Raw genomic sequence first — 21,975 nt, forward strand, 5'->3', positions numbered from 1 at the left:
CCGAGGAGGTCTGTGCAGATAGAGAGGAACGAAAGTGAACCGCATGTGGCGTGGTCCAGAGCGCAAGGCGATCACGTGCAAGAACGTGAGGACGGAAAAGAGAGGGGACAATTTGGTTTTCAGAATGAGGCTTTCTAGGTTTTCGCCGAGCCAGTGTTCGCGATGACGGGCTGATCTGCGCTACCCCAGCCTGGGCAGCATCAGACCCGTCACACCGGGTCGACGCGCTCGCATGTGCAAGCGCAGGAAGCGATGAGGTCGTGTTATACATCAGTGAGAAAGGCTGCGAGCTCAGCAGGGAGCTGGAAGGAGAGCTGACGATGCGACATCGAGGGATTCGGGTCACCGCGAGAGACCGAGTCCGCCAAGTTGTCCTTGGTGTTCACATAGCGTATGATGAAGAGAATATTGAGAGACATGGCGATGACCTCTGTACGACGGATGGAGGTGTTGACCTGATGATTGCGGCTGCGACCGCGAGCAAATGCGCCCTCGACGCCCTTGTTGTCGCCGTGAACAAGAATAGTCGCATCACGATGGCCGAGTGCTTCTATCGTTCGAACAGCGAGCTCGACGGCCACCATCTCAGCCCATCCGATGTCACGACCATCACCCTTCCATGCATCGGCCTCTCCCCGCCATCGCCATGCACTCCACTCACCGGATATGATGATTCCGATGCCCCAGGAGGAGGAGGCATCAACCCAGATGCCAAGATCCTGCAGCGGACCACGGGGTGTGAGTGAACGAGTGATGTTTGGCACGTTGAGGATGTGGAGCCACCACTTCATGTCCGAGAGGACAGAACTTGGTGCGAACCGGGGGGCATAGCGATTGGTGAAGGCAGCAATGAAACTGCAGAGATTAGTGAGGAAGGCACGGCCGTGCGGGTAGACGAATGTGATATGGGAAAGTGTGCCATTGATGGACATGGCGTCACGTTGTAACACCCGCCCGCGCTCGACAGTGGCGATGAATGCAGTGAGTTTTGCCAGGTATTTCGCGCGCTTCTCCTCGGGCAGGGCGACCGATCGCTGGCCAAGGTCCCACAGGAAACCGCTGTATATCGCACAGGATGCATAGTCGGAGTACTTGGTCCGATGCCAGGGGACGCCCAATGGATCAGTGATGCGGAAGATATCAGCTAATCCAAGTGCGTACTCATATGCGCCAGAGATGCTGCATTGGTTGGTGGGAAAGCGAAAGGTGATGAGGTCATCAACCCACTTGCGCGAAGGCCTGATATCATTTGCATCGAGAATGTCTACGATGGCGTCCATCGGCTCGCCTTGCACGCCAGTCCCAGATGAGACTCCAAAAGGGAGGACGTGATCGACATAAAAATCACCCGGATCACACTGGATAACAAGGAAAGGCTTGTGCGCAGGTTTGATAGGCAGATTGCGGAATGCGGAGTCAATATCGAGGCACGCAGCTTGCGCACCAGCAGGTGCGTTAGCGATCTGGCAAGCAGGAGTTAGCGTTTGCGGCAGTGGACATGTTCCGAGTCTGCATGTGCAAGCGATAACAAGTTGATATCCCGCGCACCGGGCATGAATCGAGTAGACAGCGGTCTCCCGTGCACTGGGCAATGACCGTGAACAGTGATCTCCCGCGTGCCAGGCAATGACCAAAGAATAATGATCTCCCGCGAACCGGGCAATGATCGAGCGCAGAGATCTCCCGCGTACCGGGCAATGATCTCAGCGGAGCAGCCTCCTGCGCACCGGGCATCGACTGGGAAGATATTGAAGAGGGACTCACGATTTCTGCCACCTCGGCTGCAGTGCCCCATTTGGTGGGAAAATCATCAGAGTTGATCTGACTGTTGACGGAGACTCCGAATTCGTCCTGATAAGAGCAGTTTTGCACAAGACGGAATTTTTTCGAACCGGCCTTTGGGACAACAGCAAGTGGGGAAGATACGAAGAAAGAGCCCAAAATATGCTCTACCTGAGCCTGCGAATACGGGCCAGTCATGCGGCCAAGAGAAACCTGCTCGGAAATATATTGGCGGATGAAATCGATATGTTCAGCGCCAGAGGAATGGTTTGGAGGAGCAAAAGTGCGAAGAAGAGGATTAAAGTCACCAATTGGGAAACCGTAATGTAATTTTTGTGGCAAGAGAGGGTAGCGCTGGAACAGGCCGAGCATGCGAAGAGTGTACTCGAAGGCCTCAGCATCGTATGGTGTGATAATGCGTTCACGCTCCGAGGCACCGCTTAGTCACAGCGGCATGACCGTCGGAACCGCAGAAGGAGCAGACGTGCCCACCGGTTCCAGGACAGTACATACCTCGACAAGGCATGCGGCCATGTTGGACATTCCATGTGAGGCAGATCTCCGCACGTGTGGAGATGGCGAGCAGCTTCTTATTTTCCCAGACGGTGAATGCGGGGTTGCCGTTCGACATGGTTGATCGCCCGCACTGACTGGCCCGATGTCCACTCTCACCGCAGATGAGGCAGAGCATGCTCGTGGACGCAGATGCTCTGCCTTCACGAAAGGGCTTGGCAGTGGAATCTGCCGCACCATCGCGGCGCGGGCGACGTGAATCGGGGGAATGTGACGGCGTGCGATAGGGGGTTTGAGACGAACCGACAATAGGGCCCGCGGGAATAGGAAGCGCGCATCGAGAACCCTTTTCGATATGCTCCAGGCGGATTTTGAGAAAGTGGTCATTGTAGCTCTTCGAGCCGACAACGAAGGTTTTCTTTGTGAGGAAATAACCGCGACGTACATCGATATCGAATGCAAGGATTACCGGAAAGATCCTTTTGAAGTCGCTCTGCTCAGATAACCACATGTGGTGTTCCGAGAAGCGCTTGACAATCTCGCCGTCGCATACACCTGGCAGAATTTCGAAGTAATTGCGCCAAGCATCGCGCCATTCCTCGGGTCCCATAGCCTGTTCGTCGGGCCACTGTGCAATGTCAATTAGAGCCCTCTTGATCCCCTTCCCATCGTGCATCTTGCGATACTGGACCTGTTCCGGGTGCTTGTGCATCTTGGTCATCACCTCGGAAGTGCACATGGACAGAGGGAGATGGAACCCGTTCCTTAGGAGTGCAGGAAGTTCCTGGGGCATCTCGATAACTCGGCCCGCGAAGAGATCGGCCTTGCTCTCGGAATCTATGGTGATCAGTGCATTCTCACTGCTCTTGCCACCATTCCCTACGGCCTCTGTCCGAGTGCCAGCACCGCTCCGCTTCTCAACACCCGCATTCCACAGTTTTAGGGCGATGCCCCGAGTATTCGGAGTCATTTTCATAACATCCCGAAGCAACTGCATATCATCGGTGTTGCTCTCCGGTGTCCTGTGCCGCGAAGGCACGCCTGCAGGCATTGCCGACGGTTCCTGGGAGTCTAACTGACCCGGAGATGTGCCATCTGATCCATCCAACATTCCCAGCTCCTCGTCATCACTGACGCCATCTTCTCCGCCCTGTCTACGTACTGCCCTAGCCGCGTTCCGGGCCTGCCGCTCCCGGTTTTCCTGAAACAAAGCTATCTGGGCCGGGTTGGGCAGGCTCGCGGTGCCTCCACCTGATCCAGACTCATCGGGAAGGAACGAAGACAAATCCTTACCGCCAACGCTCGGGGGAGGTTCTTGGGATGGCATTTGTTACAGATCGGCGGAGATCGTGCGTGTGGAAACACCAGAATGAAAACGAGTGAGAGGCTGTAGGTGCAGGAGGAACAGACTGGCGCTTACAGCGCCTATTCCTCCGCCTTCAGCCTCTCGCTTAGTAAGCACTAGTTTGACTTAGCGCTCGCGAGCTCGCTACTAAGCCAAACTCCACTTTTCAGAAGTCTTGTCGCGCGGCCAAATACACACAAATTTCCGCCCGAGCGACCTCTAACTTCGAACGCAGATATCTCCTCAACGGCTGGGCCGTTTCTCTCGATTCTTGCATTTTCGGACTCTCCTCGTCAGCGCGCAGGGCATGGTATCAAGAAACATACATATTCGGACTGTTCAATACTCGCGGATCTGGTGGTCGTCGCACTAGCTCAGAACCGACTTCGCGTACGGCAGACAGTCCCAGTACTGGAGAAATTGTTCTGAGAGGACTTCTTAGGATCATAGAGAGGGCATGGTATGCAATTTAAAGGTAAGCATGCCCTGATTCTCACTGTGGGATACGATCTGTGATCACAGCACTAGGACCCCATTACCAGATGGTCAAAAACATTCCCCAGTTTGCATTTTTCATGTCTTACATATTTTATGTTGATATCTGGATGGTTTTAAGCAAGCAGCAGATGGTAGAAGGCACTCAGGATGGTGGGATTGTGCTGCAGTTGGTATGATACTCAAGCCCTTGAATCCATTATTTCCCATCTTCAGCACTGTCATCCTTCATCCCTGATGCACACATGAATCCTATATGTAGTCTATACACAAAATACACTGTAATCTTTGACAGTAGCATGAGTTCTGTAACCCCCTGATATGTGCTATGCAGTCTGAGATAAATCACATACAATCCAGACTCTCTCAGGCCACAAATGCATATCCCTGCCTTGCCTACCATACTACCAGAGGGTCTCCACCACCTTCCAATGTTCTCCGACCCATCCAACAATGACAAACTCACTTCTGAGCCAGAAGGAAGCTGCTGAAAACAGCGGACAGAGATAGCGGAGAAAGGGTATATCTGTTGGTACCATGCCCTGCGTGCTGTCGAGGAGAGTCCGAAAATGCAAGAATCGAGAGAAACGGCCCAGCCGTTGAGGAGATATCTGCGTTCGAAGTTAGAGGTCGCTCAAGCGGAAATTTGTGTGTATTTGGCCACGCGACAAGACTTCTGAAAACAGCAATAATATTGCAACGGTGTCACGGTTACAGCTCATCTAATCTCCTCATCTAAGCGCTCAACGTTCAACGTTCAACGGACAACGATTTCAAATTTCAATGTGAACAGCTTTCAAAACAACTTGGCAGTGCCTAGGGCACTGCGGAGTAGTCGCGTCATATACATGAAGTACGAGGCTGGGCTTGCGGGCACGACATCCAGAAGCCGATGCAGTATGGAGCGCATTCGAGCGGGAAAAAGTGTTCGCTGTGTCCCACTACGCATCGAAGTTGATGTTATCTCATTTGCCAGAGTCGAAGCCTTCCTTGCAAATTGTAGTACTAGTAGCAAAATCAGATATCTTCCCATAGAACGACCGTGGGGTCCTCGGGATGTAGGATGTTGCCGTGGTATTGGACCGGTGTGGGCGTCTCAGAAGGACCCCCGCGAATCAACTAAGAGCTCCGATCCCGGCGACGACATTTCTCGGGGGTGGCCGACCACCTAGTTTCGGGGGTTTGCACACAACCTGGCGGCAGGTCGGCCGTTTTCGGGGGTATGTGGGATCGAACATTCGGCCACCTAGAATTACGTTTGACAGCCTGCGGAACAAAAATTTCGCTTCCTGCACAAACCCAAGCTTTTGTGAGCCAAATTACTAGAACTTTCCTCCCAAACCACCACATATGGCTAAACTTTAGGCCCATCCTCTGAAACTTGAGCCAACCTCAGTTTTCGGGGGTTCTGGACCTAACCTCAGGTTGGAGGGTCACATTTCGGGGGTGTTTTGCACGCAACTTTCGATGTCTTTTTCGCCATTTTCGGGGGTCGGAGATCTAACATTTTGCCTCCGGTGGCCCATTTTTTGGGGATGGGTGTATCGGAGCTCTCAGTGGATTTGCGGGGGTCCTGTCTCAGAGAGCCACTAGACCACACGGCACAATGCACGACCATGTCATCGATTCGTGTCCGCAGACCCCCACTGTTCGTCAAAACCTCTAGTCTCTCCACTCACGAGGAACGTCATCGTCAAGTTCGGCGAGTGGCCTGCCGTACCCGGCTTCGAAGCTGTCAACGCCCAGTCCACAGCGTCACGACGGGAAGGCTCGAGTCAATGTTAAATGTCGCGCTTGCTCCGGAGCCTCAAGTAGCTTCGGAATAGTTTACATCAGTTGTTCATCAACAGCAATCATCAAAATAACATGTACGCTGGTGACTTCGCATGCGTGTATCAATAGTACAAAGGAATTATAACGAGACCGCATGTCCGAACTGCTTAAAACTAACACCAAAGTTGCTTGCAGTCAGCATCACGTTTAGGAAACGTCGACATTCTCTGGGTCTTGAACATCCTGTCTCCTCGACATCGGGAGGCCTTGCTCATTTAGACCTATAAGACGGCACCGGTCAGTTTCAGATCATCTCAAAGGCCGTCCGTGCTTACCAAGGTTAGAGCCACCGAACTGCATAAGAATGCTCGCAGCACAGCCCATGGCCGGAAGCTGCACCAATTTCGGGAAGGTGATCCGAGCTGCCATGTCACGAACAAAGGTGTCGTTGGAACCGTGGAGCGCGTAGCTCACGAACGAGGTCGTGAGGATACCAACGTGCTGGAAGTCAATGAGCGAGAGCTCCCCAGTCTCAGGGTTGTAGAGGAAATTCGGCTCTCTGATGTCCGAGTGGTAGAAGCAGCGCTCCTCGGATTCGAAGTCGACGCTCGCTTTATCACCTCGGCCGGGTGTGCGCTTCAGGGCCTGTCAGTGGTGTTGATGACAGCTTCAAAATAGGAAAGGGCATTGGTGCGTACCTCATTAACATAGCGCTGCAGAGCCACAGCACGTCGGCGAACTCCAAGGGGGCCAGGTCATCGTCGGCGCCGAAGAATTTATGCACAGCGAGACCACCTCCGACAGGACCGAGGCCCGCATATTGGGGAAGAGGAAGGTCGAGGAGCCAGGAAAGTGCTGAGGCAATGCTAGGGTAGACATATTCCGCTTCAGAGGGATATTCAGCTAGGTACTCATCTACAGTTGGAGCGTTGATGAACTCCATGACGATGTAAGTCCGTGGACCACGTTCAAATGCGCGATAGACCTTGGGCATGCGCGGCGCTCTAGGGACGTCCGTCGTCCGGCGATAGACGTACTTCTGCGTCAGCGCTTCGCCCATGGTGTGACTGCCGCCGTACTTGATGAAGTAGGCCGGATTGACGACGGGGTACACGCAGCGATTGGTCTTGGGCCCGCTCTGGGCACAGAGCGCGATGACATCCTCCTCGGTTAGAGCAGCGGGCATGTTGGTATAAGGCAGGGATTCGAGTCTGTGGCATGGAAAAGGAGGTTGGTCAATGCCGGTTCGAAAAGACAGGCCATCCGCACTTACTGTATGCGAGGTATTGTGCACTAGGTTGGTGAAGCCAATGGAGTAACAGAACGATCGAGCATAGTAGCGAATAAAAAGGGAAGGGAAAAGAGGCTTGTCTTTGGAAGGACCATCGAAGCCGCTCTGATGTTGGCCATTTGCGTTTAGTTTTCTGCTTCGTAAGGCCCTGTTCGGGATCCCGATAATCATTATCGTAGCGGCGCTCGCGCCATTCCCCGACTCCGACGGGGTGCTCACGGTTTTTGTATGAGCAAGGGTGTGTGATCAATATGTATAGTACAAGTACAGGCATTTGTGATAGTTACAGCAATGAAAAACTAGACGAGCGAGGCATCGTCGTCGTCGCTGTCATCCGAGTGGTATTGGTCAGGCTCGGAATTCGGTCGGAAGACTCCGAGGAGGGGCATGGGCTCGTCCTCGAGGAAGCCGCGGGGCATCAATCCCGGATTGGCGAGAAGGACGATGGATTGGATGTTGAGGGAGATAGTGGTGTCGGCGTTTTCGTCGTCGAGTTCAGGGTGGCTCTTGATGTACTTCCCAAGAGTGAAGAGCAGGAGGACGGCAGACTCTGTGGAGAGATCGTTGTGGATTTTGGGAAGCATCGATATGGAGCACATGGAGAACTTGAAGGGCTTACACCCATCGAAAGTCGGCACTGCGGGAGGAGTGAGTTAGGGCACATGTGCGAGAAGGTTGGGGGCGATCTTACCATCTCGATCGGCCGGCAGCACGGGGGGTGGACCTGCAGGGTGCGTTAGTGAACATTTTGTAGTGCGAGACGTCATGTACCGCATTGTGCGTTCACCAGAGTGGCGGGAGCCATGCCGCGGATCTTGGTTGGAGTGTTTGAGGTGCCGGTGGTCAACCTTGTCGAGAAGGAGAGGCCGGCATGGAACGACGGGAAGACGAGTGTTCGTCTGTTGAGAATGGCACCCAGGACGGCAGCCGCACGTGGCCAGGTGAGTGCTGATGGTGCAACGCAGAGTTGACGGCTGCGACCGCTCGGACTGATCAGGTCGCTGTGGGTAACGGAGCCGACGACAGAGAAGAGCGTGAGATGGGTGCTCGTCTTGAGCTGAAGGTAGTCGGAGGCTCCGATGGCGACAAAGTGGAGTGCTGTGGGGTTTGCGGTCGCGAGATTGATGATGTCGTGTGCGGTGGTGATCGAGACGTGATCGAGACGTCTTTGGGGTCGATTAGTAGTATGGCAGAAAAAGCAAGGGCAAATGGACGTACTCGGCGATGTTCGAAGGGAATGCCCTCTTGAGATACACGGGTTGCATGAGGACAAACACGTTGTTCATGGCACGTGTCACGGCGAGCGTTTCTCTGCAAGAAAGTGTCAGTGTGGGTCACGGTGGATAATTGCCAAAGGGCGTGCCTGAGTTTCGACAGCGACTGGAACACTTCGGTTCTTGTATATATGGTGCAGTTAGCGGAAGTGTCTGTCTGGTGGCAAACAGCGACTCATGGTGTCCTGGTTTTCTCAACGCGCTTTCCTTTGTTGCGGTAGGGCTTACCGGGAGTCTCGTCGGGTCGGTGACTGGCGAGAGCATCGTCTGCGGGAGTATCGGATGCGGTGGAGTCGGTGTGTGCTGTCGGCGAGAAGCTGCAAAGAACTGCATGTTGGCCGGTATATGGTGGTGAGTGGGTATGAAGACTTACATGTCGTCGCTGTCTTCGGGCTTCTGCCTTTTTGCGGGTGAAGGCACTGGCACAGACGGCGACGGATGCCTCGTCTTGCATTTGCTGCCAGTGGTGGCTGCAGGAGCATCAGTGACGGAGGCCATGGTGGTGGTTGTGAGAGGAAATCGGGCGAGGTGGGAGTTGTTCGCGGTGCGACTGTTGGGGCATGCCAGTTGGCATTTGCCGTCTGGGCGCGGTCCCGAAACGGGGGCGAGAGTGTCGAGGAAATTGCGTGTGCTGCGCGGGTGCACTTTGCGAGAGGCCAGGTGCGGCCTTGGCGTTCGAACGGGAGGTCCGCGCGGTGGTCGACCTGGGCGCGGTCGCGAAGTGTGGGCGAGATGGTCGAGGTGGGGGCGCGCGCGGTGGGGGCGCGTGTTTTGCGGTGGGCCAGGCGCGGTATTCACGTTCCAACCGCAGGTCCACGTGGTGGTTGAGGTGGCGAGTGTAGGTGGTGGAGGGCGTCAGCGGTCGAGGTGCTGTGGAGAGGGGCCGCGAACGCACGCCGAATTGCGTGCGCAGTGGGGACGCACATTTGGGTCGGGCGAGGTGTGGTGTTGGGACTGCTGGATGTCAGCAAAGTGTAAGCAAAATAGTGCAGAAAAATACGCACCGAGCGGGTGCATGTGTTTTGCGAGAAGCTCAGCACGGGATTGGTGTTGGCACGCCGGGAGGTCCGCATGGTGGTCAAGCCGCGCGCGATCGCGAAACCTGAGCCAGAGGGGGGAGGAAACTGCGTGCGCAGGGGGGGCGCGTGTTTTGTGGTCGGCCAGGCGCGGTATTGGCGTTCCAACGGCAGGTCTGCGTGGTGGTCGCATTGGCGAGAATGCAGGTGGTGGAGGCCGTCCGCGGTCGAGGTGCTGCGGAGAGCGGTCACGAACGCGCGCCCAGTGGGGACGCGCGTTTGGGTCGGGCGAGGTTCCGTGTTGGTATTGCTGCACGTCGCGGCCGAGTTGGTGATGGTGGCGGAGAACGTCGGCGACTGTCCGTGTCAGTGGTGGAGATGTGGCTAGAGCGGTCGTGAACGTGCGCCGAATTTGACGCGCAGCAGTGGCGCGTGTCCACAATGAGCTGGGCGCGATGGTAAGATTTGAATCTGACGCGTGAACGGTTTGTCGTGCGGGGGCGAGCGTCGGTCATTGTGGATGGCTACTTACCTCCACAGGTGTGTTCGTTCTTGCTCGTTGATCGTGTCTTGCTGGCAATTGACACTAGTGTATAAAGTTTAGTAAAAATCTTGCTGCTTTCGATCAAAATGAATTTGGAGGCTGACCTGAGTTCTGTTACAACGCTCCTCACTTGTGGCGCGTCTTTTCTTTTTCTTTTCCTTGTTCCCTTTACGTTACCAGACCACATGATCCAACACGTGACTCATCGGAGCGCAACCTCCAATTCTTTACCCAGATGTCCAGAACCCCTAGTCTGGGGTTACACCGGATCCAACTCCGGACCTTCTTCTTATCGCACATGCAAGATGTGCATGTATGCCTCATCTTTACCTCGTTCTGATACACGACTCGTTATCCCCATTAGTACTGATTATCTCTCACGACCTTACTCAGCTTTCTCATACATATTACTTCCTCGCCATTACCCTGCCCAGATATCGTTTCACCTTATCTAGCCAATGAACGATCTCGCATTACTGCGTAGTACTGCGGATACCTTTTGTATAAGTAGACGACCTTGTCGAGCTGGATACCCATCTCGACCTGGTTACCATTAAACCAGCTTTTCACTTGCCTTTGACTGAGATCGATCGTCAGTAGCAGACAGCTACTACGAGTCATAAGAACGAACTCTGATCGACCTTCAGTGCGAGGACATCACCAGAAGTGTCACTTGAACAGACTTGTGTCTTAGACTAAGACCTTGTCTCGTGACGACTTGACTAGATGCTCGTGTTTTGCTGCCGCGTAACATTAGGTCGAGATCTTATTACTCTCTGTGACTTCCTAGAGTCTAACAACGAACTACCGACCGGACCGAACCTTGAAGACTAAACGATACACCTGATTCGATTGCTAAAGCACCGTTTGAGATTACTCTGTAATCGAGGTAGCTGAAGGGATAGACTGATCACTCATCTTCGGAGAGGGGTCTGTCCGAGAGACCAATAGGCCGAGGAGGCTGAGGTAATCACTCGAGCAATCAGCAAATAGGTGTATCAGTTTGAAGACAGAAGACACTCTACGGGCTTGTTAGCCGACGACGAACGAACCCACTTAGTTAAGGACGGTGTGCAGTCTACGTGTAGACGTAGGTCACACAGGAGAATTTATCCACGCTGGATTTGAACTTTATCAACCCGACTGCTCTTCCCAAGCAATACATCGACCTCCTCCCATCTCAGGCAGAGTGGGACGCACAGAGGAACGTACACGTTTTAAACGGATGACCTTTACTCATCAGACCAGATCAACACATTGATCACCCAAGTGGTGACTACGAAGCAGGCCTACCCCATAATGTTGGAGGGCTCGTACTATCACACATCGCAGACAGCGGCATACCTATCTCTTATCCAGGAGAAAGACCAGATGCCCCTTGGAACCTCCCTGTCCAGGATCCCGTACCCCAACCGATTCTTGCACCAATCATATCCGATTACATACCACCGATGGCTACAGTTACCATGGATGAAGGACGTCACCATGTCAGCCAGAAGGAACTTGGTTTTAGAAAACCCGAGATCTTCAACGGTTCAGACCGTTCGAAGCTTAGGGAATTTATAAACCAATGCAAGAATTACATGGCCGGAAATAGCCATGTCTACCAGGAGGACAATCAGAAGATCGCATTCGTGCTATCGCACATGCAAGGAGGAACAGCAGGATCATGGGCACAGAGCTTCATAGAAACGGAACTCACCAATGATGACTTCCTTTCTTATGGGAGTTGGAGAGACTTCATTGCGAGTGTGAACAAAGCATTTGGCGATAAAAATATTGAAGAAACCGCTCGTACCTTGCTGCGTAACATCAAGCAAGGAACTCGTACTGCGGACGACTACATTGCCGAATTCTGATCGATTGAATCCAAGGCGAAATTAGAAGATGCCGGAAATATCGAGTATTTCAAGTGGGGACTTAACGACCCACTCTGACAAAGGATATATGGGATGGAAAGCATGCCCAAGACACTTGACAAGTGGTATGAATATGCCTCGCGGTTTGATAACCAATGGAGATCTGCTCAGATCTTCAAGCGAGGAGCCACTACGACGACGCGAGGAAAGGGCCGATCTGTCCATCGTCCCTACTACTCGGCTTCTGCAAAGGATTCAAATGCGATGGATGTTGATCGTGTCAATATCTCGCGCTTATCCCCGGACGAGCGACAGAAGAGAATGAAAGAAGGATTATGTTTCCTATGCGGAAAGAAGGGCCATATAGCCAACGACAGACAATTTTACCCCCAGTCTGGAAGTTTCACCCGTGCTAGAACGATACAGCCCGGGTTGGACACAGACACGATCACATGGATCAAGAAGATGCGAGAAGACCTCGCACAGAAGAAGGAGACGTCGAAGGAAGAAACCAGAGAGGAACAGATCGCCTATGTGCGAAACGTCTTCAACGACATGACTGATGAAGAACGAACCCAATTGGGTTTTTGAGACGACGGCCACTAGTAATGCATGGACCGTCACATCTTACCGTATCTCCCCTCGTTATTTGTAACACTAGCGGAAATTCAATCACTGTGAATATTTCGTTGGGAGAGAAGGAAGACGTTACAACAGAAGCCTTGATCGATTTCGGTGCAGCTGAAACGTTCATGAACATTCATTTTGCGGAAGAAAACGATTTCATCAGATGGGAATTACCGAAACCGATTAAAGTCATGAATGCAGATGGCACACCAAATCAAATGGGTACCATTACTCATTGTACCTGGAAGATGATGAAAATCAGAGGAAGGAAGACACTTACTCGCTTCCTCTTGACCGGCATTGGCAAAGAAAACATACTTCTCGGCATGTCGTGGCTTAAACACCTCAATCCGATGATCAACTGGGAAACCGGTGACTTTTAGTTTGGTAAAGACGCCAAATGGCCACTGAAACCCACCGCTGAAGATGCACCAGATGAAGAAGTTTTAATTTTCAAGGAAGATGGACTCCCAGAGTTAATCACCACCGAAACTTCCCCTACCTCATTTGGGCATTCAGAATCTGTCAGAGAAATCATGGCCGATAACACTGAGCGTGGCGAGTTACCCGCAGTGCAGAATGATACCGAACCAGATGATCCACCATCAGAACCCCCTATGAATCAGCTCGATGATGACGATCTAGTTATCTCCTATATCGCAGAAGAGCCAGTTATTGGGATATTTGAACCCATCAGGAAGGAGTCACCTTTGACGAATGAAGAGACTGAAACCGCAGTCTTCACCATACGAAGAGGCCCCGCCATTGGAAGAATGACACACAGTACTCGATCCCCATTATTCTGTAATGCACAGAATATGGTCTTTTACAAACCGTTCGGTAAATCACAAGAATTGGCACAACAAGCACACAAGGAAGCATCAGCTGTAGACAAACCCAAAACCGTCGAGGAGTTGGTCCCCAACTACCTCCACGATTTGAAGTCCGTCTTTGAAAAGAAAGCAGCTGAACGCTTTCCAGAAACCAGGCCTTGGGACCACGCCATTGACTTGAAACCCAATTTTATTCCACGCGACTGTAAAGTCTATCCGTTATCGCTCAAAGAACAAGGAGCGATGGATGACTTCCTGGAAGAAAATCTGCGAAAAGGATACATCTGACCGTCAAAATCTCCCATGGCTTCACCATTTTTCTTCGTAGGAAAGAAAGACGGAGCACTACGTCCCTGTCAGGATTACCGATACCTAAATGAAGGGATGGTGAAGAACGCCTACCCTCTTCCGCTCATCTCTGACCTTATGGATCAATTCAAAGGCGCATCGATCTTTACGAAAATGGATTTACGCTCCGGATATAACAATGTCAGAATCAAAGATGGTGACCAATGGAAGGGCGCATTTAAGACAAATCGCGGACTTTTCGAACCTATGGTCATGTTCTTTGGACTCTGCAACTCCCCGGCGACTTTCCAAAAGATGATGAACGCACTCTTCAAGGACATGATCGATGAGGAATGGATAGTCATTTACATGGATGATATCCTCATCTTCTCAAACAATTTGGAAGAACATCATGTTCGAACCCGACGCGTACTCCAACGACTCAAAGACAACGACTTATTCCTTAAACCGGAAAAGTGTTTCTTTGACGTTAAAGAAGTCGAATTCCTAGGCATGATCATTCGAGAAAACTACATTGGCATGGACCCTATCAAACTGAAAGGAATTGCAGAATGGCCTGAACCAAGCACGGTAAAAGGTGTTCGCTCTTTCCTAGGGTTTGGAAACTTCTATCGGAAGTTTATTGCCAACTTCTCGGATATTGCCAAACCATTGACGAATCTTACGCGCACTGCCGCTGGATCTCCACCTTTTGAATGGACGACAGAATGTCAGACAGCTTTCGACACATTGAAGCAACGATTCAGTACCGCCCCAGTACTGTTACTGCCTGACAAGGCAAAACCCTTCATTGTTGAATCCGACGCTTCCAAATTTGCTACGGGTGCAGTTTTACGCCAAGCCGACATCAATGGAGACCTCCATCCTTGTGCCTACATTTCACAGACGCTCAATCCAGCTGAACGGAACTACGAAATCTACGACCGCAAACTCCTCGGAATCATTCGAGCCCTCACTGAATGGCGCCATTATCTTGAAGGCTCTCCCCATCCCGTCGAAGTTCGCAGTGATCACAAGAACCTCACGTACTTCCATACAGCTCAGAAGTTAAACCGCCGACAAGCACGATGGAGTCTCAAATTATCACAGTTTGATCTTCACCTCATCCATGTCCCTGGCACGCAGATGATCCAATCTGATGCGCTATCTCGTCGTAACGGACTCGATGACAGTGAAAGTGACAACGAAGATCGCGTTCTTTTACCCAACGCACTATTCGTGCGATCCATTTCTCCGACACTATTCGACGAAATCAGGAATCACGCAGCAAAAGACCTCATTGTTCACGAAGCCCTCGAAGCGATTGCACACAAAGGGCCATTCCCCATGAAATCATCACTTTCCGACTGGGAAATTTGCGATGGTGTCATCCTCTACAAGGGAAAGATCTACGTTCCACCATCTGAAACTCTTCATCGTGACCTCGTTCGACTACATCACGACTCCCCTGCCATGGGTCACCCTGGAAAGTTCAATACTCTTGAACTGTTACGTTGTGAATTCTGGTGGCCCGGCATGTATACATTTGTCTACAATTATGTTGAAGGCTGTGCCGCCTGTCAACAAATGAAACCGAATACTCATCCAACTCGTATTCCTTTGGAACCAATTCCCGCCGACCCACACGCATTACCATTTTCCTGTTGCACCACCAATTTTATTACCGACCTCCCCGTTTCCAACGGTTTTGATTCAATTATGGTCGTAGTAGACCATGACCTTACGAAGGGGGTGATTCTTATGCCCTGCCTCAAAACGATCACAGCCAAAGGAACGGCCAAGATTTTTCATGACAAAGTATACTTGCGATTTGGATTACCCGACCGAATCATCTCGGATAGAGGACCTCAATACGCATCCAAGGTCTTCCAAGAGTTAAATCGACTACTCCAGATCAGATCATCAATGAGCACAGCTTATCACCCTCAGATGGACGGAGAAACAGAGCGAGTCAACCAGGAGCTGGAAATCTATCTTCGACTCTATTGCGGAAACAACCCTGAAACATGGGCCGACCGCCTGCCAGACCTCGAGTTTTGTCATAACACAAGGGAACACTCGGCACGGAAGATGAGCCCATTCCGCATCATGATGGGATACGAACCACGTGGACTCCCTTCCGTATTTCCGACCACGAACATTCCATCGGTTGAATCCAGGCTTGACATGTTGCAGAAGATAAGACTAGAAGCACTAGCCATGCACGAGTTAGCCCGACAACAGATGGCGGACCGAGTCAGACAAGGATCGCCGAAGTTTACACTAGGACAGAAGGTCTGGCTAGACTCGAGGAACCTGAAGGTCAATTACGCCTTGCGCAAGATAGCACCAAAGCGTGAGGGGCCATTCGAAATTGTCGAAGTCATCGGACCAGCCAACTATTGTCTCAAACTCCCGAAGACCTGGCGAGTTCATTCCGTATTCCACGCCACCCTTCTATCTCCTTATCGCAAAAACGACATACATGGTCCGAATTACGTGAACCCACCACCTGATGTCGTTGATAATGAAGAAGAGTACGAAGTCGAAGCCATCCTGAATCACAAGACGTACCGAGGTCATCTGAGGTACTTAGTCAAGTGGAAGGGATATTCTTCAGCAGAAAACTCGTGGGAACCTACCCACAATTTACAGAATGCCAAGCGAATCCTCGATGCATATAAAAGGACCAGGAGAATCCAGTAGAGGAGAAGAAACCCAGAATGACTACCACGACGGTTTTCCTCATCATCTTCCTAATCGTCCTCCACTGCACAACCCTCACTTTTCTTTGGATCATCCACCGAATCCTTATCAGACGACTTGTCGAACACACACTCTTCACGCGAAACAGCCCGCACGCTAACGGCTGGGGTGATCAGAACGATGCCTGGAACTGATCAGGCAGCTCTTATCTCTGTGGGAATACTCTTTATCGTCCAATGGATTTTCATCTATTTGATTATTACCCGGATCCACGACATTCTATTTCACATCACAGATAACCGCGATCCCCTTAACGACCGAAAGGTATAAAAGGAGGAGAAGACGATATATCATCAATGCCCACTTCCGCTATAGATGACCTTGTTCACAATATACTCGCTGAAGTCGCCTCCACAATTATGAGCATACCCGCATCGCCTACGCTTGTCAATGGAGTACCCTCTCGAGCACAGACACCCTTTATCCACGCCTCATCGCCCTCACCTTCTATCGAACTCAGTCACACATCGGATGAGCAAGAATTTGCCACACGTCTGGTCTCAGCTATCCGTGTTCCTGTCGACTTCACAGATATCCTCGTCGCCTTACGAAATCGCCCGCAAGATCGACAAGCGGTGATTTCCATGCAACGAACATTAGAAATGGTCGAGTGGATGCAGACGGCCAGACAAGAGCTCATCGCAGCAGAGGAAAGGACGAGTAGAGCCCGAACCAGAGTCGACCAAGTCTGGTCGTTAATGCACAGTACGGTCACTCGTACAGCACAGGAGATTTGGAGGGAGCATGGGGACGAAGACATCGGACACATCCTCGGATACACCACTGATGGAATACCCGCATCCACTCCTCGCTCGTCGCCAGAACCAATTCCCATTCGACCTCGCCCTCCTCGTTCGCACGTACCCAGTGGACGATCTCCGTTATCCCAACCATCTTTCTCGACCGCATCCACTTCTTCGCGTCGCAGTCATCCCTACAGGGATGGACGTATCCCCGAACAAGGATCACGAACCAGCTGGTGGACATGCTACAGATGTGGAGGAGATCATTATGTCCGTGACTGCCCCCGACGACGATGAAGATCACAATATTTCTTGTGGGACAAGAAACGTTAGACGGGAGCTGATGTTACAACGCTCCTCACTTGTGGCGCGTCTTTTCTTTTTCTTTTCCTTGTTCCCTTTACGTTACCAGACCACGTGATCCAACACGTGACTCATCGGAGCGCAACCTCCGATTCTTTACCCAGATGTCCAGAACCCCTAGTCTAGGGTTACACCGGATCCAACTCCGGACCTTCTTCTTATCGCGCATGCAAGACGTGCATGTACACCTCATCTTTACCTCGTTCTGATACACGACTCGTTATCCCCATTAGTACTGATTATCTCTCACGACCTTACTCAGCTTTCTCATACATATTACTTCCTCGCCATTACCCTGCCCAGATATCGTTTCACCTTATCCAGCCAATGAACGATCCCGCATTACTGCGTAGTACTGCGGATACCTTTTGTATAAATAGACGACCTTGTCGAGCTGGATACCCATCTCGACCTGGTTACCATTAAACCAGCTTTTCACTTGCCTTTGACTGAAATCGACCGTTAGTAGCAGACAGCTACTATGAGTCATAAGAACGAACTCTGATCGACCTTCAGTGCGAGGACATCGCCAGAAGTGTCACTTGAATGGACTTGTGTCTTAGACTAAGACCTTGTCTCGTGACAACTCGACTTGACGCTCGTGTTTCGCTGCCGCGTAACAGTTGCAGCATGCGATTTCTTCTACTTTTGTATACACACTATATTTGAAGACCTCTTGGGCTGGGATTTTTCTAAGAGACGCTCTAAAAGGCAAGGTGGAATCTTAGGAAAGTTGCATGCATTTTATGGTACACCTGAATGTACTAAGCGTGGTACACTGCATGGTCACTTTGTATTATGGCTACTCGGAGGTCTGAATCCTTCTGATTTGCATGCGAGGTTGCGTGACAGTCATGAGTTTGAATGCCGATTTTTCAGATACTGGGAGAGCATTATATTTCATCACTTGCCTAATATTGATATGCAAGTTGATCCAACGTACGAACCTCGTATTGAACGACCACCACAACCACCTATTGTTGGTGAATCGGCACTCAATATTCTGAATGAATGGGAGTCAGTGTTTGTCACTGAAATTAAAAAATGTGGAGAAGTCTTGCAGCGTCATCAACACCGTAAAGTCTGTGAAAAATACGGTAATGAAGGTAAATGCAGATTTTTATTTCCCCATGAGGTTGTTGAGAGCTCATATTTTGATCGTAATACTAACTCTGTCATTCTGATGTGTAAAGATGCAAATGTGAACTACTACAATCCATATATTCTGGTTTTTTGCAGACATAATCATGACATTAAATGTATTCTTTCTGGTAAAGCTGCGAAGGCTGCAATGTTTTATATTACAGACTATATTACTAAGGTTGACCTAAAAACCTATCAGATGCTATCATTGTTATCAAAGGCAGTAGCAAGTTTACCCAGTGGCAATGACCAATCCTCGCAATTGACTAGTTATAGTACAAAAACCTTACTAAATAGGTGCTTGGCTCAATTCTTGCATCAACAACAGATCCACTCTCAGCAAGCAGCCTGGTACATATGTAAGAGAGGCAATAGTATTTCATCACATCCTACAAAGCCCTTGCTATCTATTTTGTTACTGCTTTATGTCAAAGAGCATTATTCATTTGCTATGCAAATTGAAAGTCAGAGTGGTGAGGATAATCATTCTGATGCTGATGACATAGAAGAGTGTACTATCAATATTAAAGTGAATAAAAATGGACAGCTACTCGAACGGAACCAAATTGATGATTACATCTACAGACCAGACACTCTTTCTCACTTAAACTTCTATGACTTCTGCAGATACTTCACATTAGAGTCTAAAACAGCACAGCATAACCATCATACATCAGATGATCGACTAGGTGTACTTCCACGTCTTTCTGTAAAGGAACAACATCCTCTTGCAGATACACATGTACTTGTTGAGCACTTCAGTCCAATGCATGTTGACTTTAATATGGAGCGTGTTCCACGTCCAATTGGTACACTGATCCCTCGCCGTGAAAATAGTGAAAGGTATGCAATATTTATGCTGGCACACTTTAAACCATTCAGTGATACAGTTCCACTTGTAGAGTACGGTGACACCTTTCAGCATACCTTCAGTGTATATGACTTTAGTGAGTTCAGCAAAACCAAGATGCGCAACTGGGAGGCAGCATATGAATGCGAAGATGCAAGAGACAGTGAACGGTTGCGCAAGCGAGCGACGCTGCTAGCAGAATCACGTCACTTGACAAAATCCATGTACTCATCTGTTACAGCAGACACAGATGATGATGTTGATGTTACATCACATGATAGACAAAGTGCAGTCAATGACTTTAAGATACAGCAGTTTGTCTCTTTACTTGAACAGTGCAATTGGCTCCATCACAACACTTATCACAAGATAGCTGCACTATCCACTGTTAAATATAATATAACCCACTTGCAGTTGCAGAAGTGGAAGTCAGCCCTACATGAGCAAGAGATGCAAGTAATGCAGAAAAGACGTAATGCTGGCAACATGAGCTCTCAGTTTACTCTCGAAAAAACTCCTGCATACACTGAGTATTACATGACGCCTACAATACCAGAACAATTAACCACATGCACAGAAGCCCCAAATATGAGTGATACTACTGCATTAGTTGAACAGTCCCCAATGAAAGTTCTACAGTCTGTTCAGACATCCTACAGTTTAAATGCTAAGCAGGCATGTGCCTTTCAGATTTGTGCAAAACATTTTATTCAAAACTATGTGGTCAAATCAGACACTGTAATGGAACCGCTGTACTTGTTGCTCACCGGTCCTGGTGGCACAGGCAAGACGCATGTTGTCAAAGCCTTGAAAGAATTGATGACATACTTTGGCTGCTTATACCAAATTCGTTTTCTTGCACCTACCGGCTCTGCTGCTGCCCTAATCGATGGAATGACAATTCACAAAGGACTTAGTTTGAAGATACAATCAAAGGACTTGGTTTGAAGATACAATCAAAGACAAAGGGTAAAGGCAACAGGCGACTGGGCGAAAGTGAACAGGACTATACAGTAACAATTAGTGTTCAAAATCGTACAGTATTGCGTGATGAATGGCAGCATGTTGAGTTTGTACTTATTGATGAAATCTCACTGGTTAGCTGTCAGTTACTTTCTGAAATAGATCATGCATTATGTTATGCCAAAGAAAAACCAGATGTATGGTTTGGAGGTATTAATATAATTTTTGCGGGAGATTTTTATCAATATCCTCCAGTAGGTGGCACACCGCTATACACACCTATATCAGCATATGCAAGACAGACATCAGATGAACTCAGCAAGAGGCTTGGTCGACTTGCATGGAAGCAAGTAAACGCGGTCGTAGAGTTGACTGAGCAACAACGTATGAAAGATGATCCTGAGTATGGTGATGCAGTCAACAGATTGCGAACACATGAATGCACAATGGGAGATGTTGACCTATTTAATACACGGGTAGTTAAGTCAGCGACCCATCTTGATGGCCTTCAAATAAAAGATGATGATGATGATCCTACAGTAATTGTCAATACCAACCTGCTACGACAAGTTATTAATACTGAAAAGGCACAGGCAAACTGTGATGCAGACAATGGTTTGAGCTTAATAATATGCACAGCGGTCGATAAGATTGATGGTCAGGTACCTGAGAAATCCACTCGTGATGCACTTCTGCGGCTCAATGTAACACCACTTACTTCTGAAGGTGCCCTCCCAGCATTCATTTCATTATATGTAGGCATGCCTGTGGTACTACACAGTCGAAACATCTCCACAGAACTTGGAATCACCAATGGTGCTCAAGGCATAGTTAGGCACATCTCGATTAAACACTGTCCTGTCGGATACACATATGCAGATTGTGTTATAGTTGAGTTTCCTACAAGCAAGGTACATCTGCCTGATTTGCCTTCAGGCTATGTGCCTATTGCTCCAACAACATGGCGGTTTACAACTACACTTAGAGATGCCAATGGAGATACACAAAGGTACCAAGTTACCCGACTGCAACTCATCATACAACCTGCATTTGCGGTCACCGGCCACACGTCGCAAGGCAAAACACTGCCTAAAGTACTTAACAACATGACTGAGGGCGGCTTTGCAGCCTACATTGCTGCATCAAGAGCACGCACACGAAATGGCCTATTCATCTCAGAGCCAGTAAAGTTGGAACAGCTAAACAAGCCTGTTTCTGCTGACCTATACCATGAGACACAGAAATTTAAAGTGCTTGAGCAAAATACTCTAATTCACTATGGCTTTAAAACAGGATCCCTCGTACCTTTGCCAAATCCTGAAAGTGAAGATGACATCTCCACAAAGTCATTTCATGTCAACTTTAGTGACAGTAGCTCACAGTCAAAAGGAACCAAACGGAAATCCTCACAAATGGAAGAATCAGGGATTTTGCCATCAATGTCAATGCCATGTTCTGACTCATCACCATACATGTACAAGCACGGTTGCCAATGGTCATCCACAGA

The 21,975-nt window shown here is 49.8% G+C and overlaps 7 protein-coding genes across 7 annotated transcripts; 3 read left to right on the top strand and 4 right to left on the bottom strand.

Annotated features, from left to right (window-relative positions):
- Window positions 1–263: 263 nt before the first annotated feature.
- SCP_0504340 (hypothetical protein) lies at window positions 264–3,622 on the bottom strand (the record flags this gene model as incomplete). Its single annotated transcript, XM_027758498.1, has 3 exons — window positions 264–1,463; window positions 1,765–2,208; window positions 2,267–3,622. 3 exons carry the CDS (start codon window positions 3,620–3,622, stop codon window positions 264–266), a joined length of 3,000 nt encoding a protein of 999 aa, XP_027614299.1.
- Window positions 3,623–6,115: 2,493 nt separating this feature from the next.
- On the bottom strand, window positions 6,116–7,094 carry SCP_0504350 (hypothetical protein; the record flags this gene model as incomplete). Its single annotated transcript, XM_027758499.1, has 3 exons — window positions 6,116–6,189; window positions 6,244–6,553; window positions 6,639–7,094. The coding sequence occupies 3 exons, from the start codon at window positions 7,092–7,094 to the stop codon at window positions 6,116–6,118; spliced, it is 840 nt and encodes a 279-aa protein (XP_027614300.1).
- Window positions 7,095–7,498: 404 nt separating this feature from the next.
- On the bottom strand, window positions 7,499–8,485 carry SCP_0504360 (hypothetical protein; the record flags this gene model as incomplete). The annotated part of the gene is made up of 4 exons (XM_027758500.1): window positions 7,499–7,836; window positions 7,891–7,923; window positions 7,971–8,365; window positions 8,418–8,485. 4 exons carry the CDS (start codon window positions 8,483–8,485, stop codon window positions 7,499–7,501), a joined length of 834 nt encoding a protein of 277 aa, XP_027614301.1.
- A 469-nt stretch (window positions 8,486–8,954) lies between these two features.
- Window positions 8,955–9,682, bottom strand: SCP_0504370 (hypothetical protein; the record flags this gene model as incomplete). The annotated part of the gene is made up of 2 exons (XM_027758501.1): window positions 8,955–9,427; window positions 9,478–9,682. The coding sequence occupies 2 exons, from the start codon at window positions 9,680–9,682 to the stop codon at window positions 8,955–8,957; spliced, it is 678 nt and encodes a 225-aa protein (XP_027614302.1).
- Window positions 9,683–11,994: 2,312 nt separating this feature from the next.
- On the top strand, window positions 11,995–12,483 carry SCP_0504380 (hypothetical protein; the record flags this gene model as incomplete). Its single annotated transcript, XM_027758502.1, has 1 exon — window positions 11,995–12,483. One exon carries the CDS (start codon window positions 11,995–11,997, stop codon window positions 12,481–12,483), a length of 489 nt encoding a protein of 162 aa, XP_027614303.1.
- A 572-nt stretch (window positions 12,484–13,055) lies between these two features.
- SCP_0504390 (hypothetical protein) lies at window positions 13,056–13,640 on the top strand (the record flags this gene model as incomplete). Its single annotated transcript, XM_027758503.1, has 1 exon — window positions 13,056–13,640. One exon carries the CDS (start codon window positions 13,056–13,058, stop codon window positions 13,638–13,640), a length of 585 nt encoding a protein of 194 aa, XP_027614304.1.
- Window positions 13,641–13,655: 15 nt separating this feature from the next.
- On the top strand, window positions 13,656–16,346 carry SCP_0504400 (Transposon Tf2-6 polyprotein; the record flags this gene model as incomplete). The annotated part of the gene is made up of 1 exon (XM_027758504.1): window positions 13,656–16,346. One exon carries the CDS (start codon window positions 13,656–13,658, stop codon window positions 16,344–16,346), a length of 2,691 nt encoding a protein of 896 aa, XP_027614305.1.
- Window positions 16,347–21,975: the final 5,629 nt, after the last annotated feature.

Source organism: Sparassis crispa, assembly GCF_003851025.1.
Source record: "Sparassis crispa DNA, contig_000004F, whole genome shotgun sequence".
Lineage (NCBI taxonomy): Eukaryota > Fungi > Basidiomycota > Agaricomycetes > Polyporales > Sparassidaceae > Sparassis > Sparassis crispa.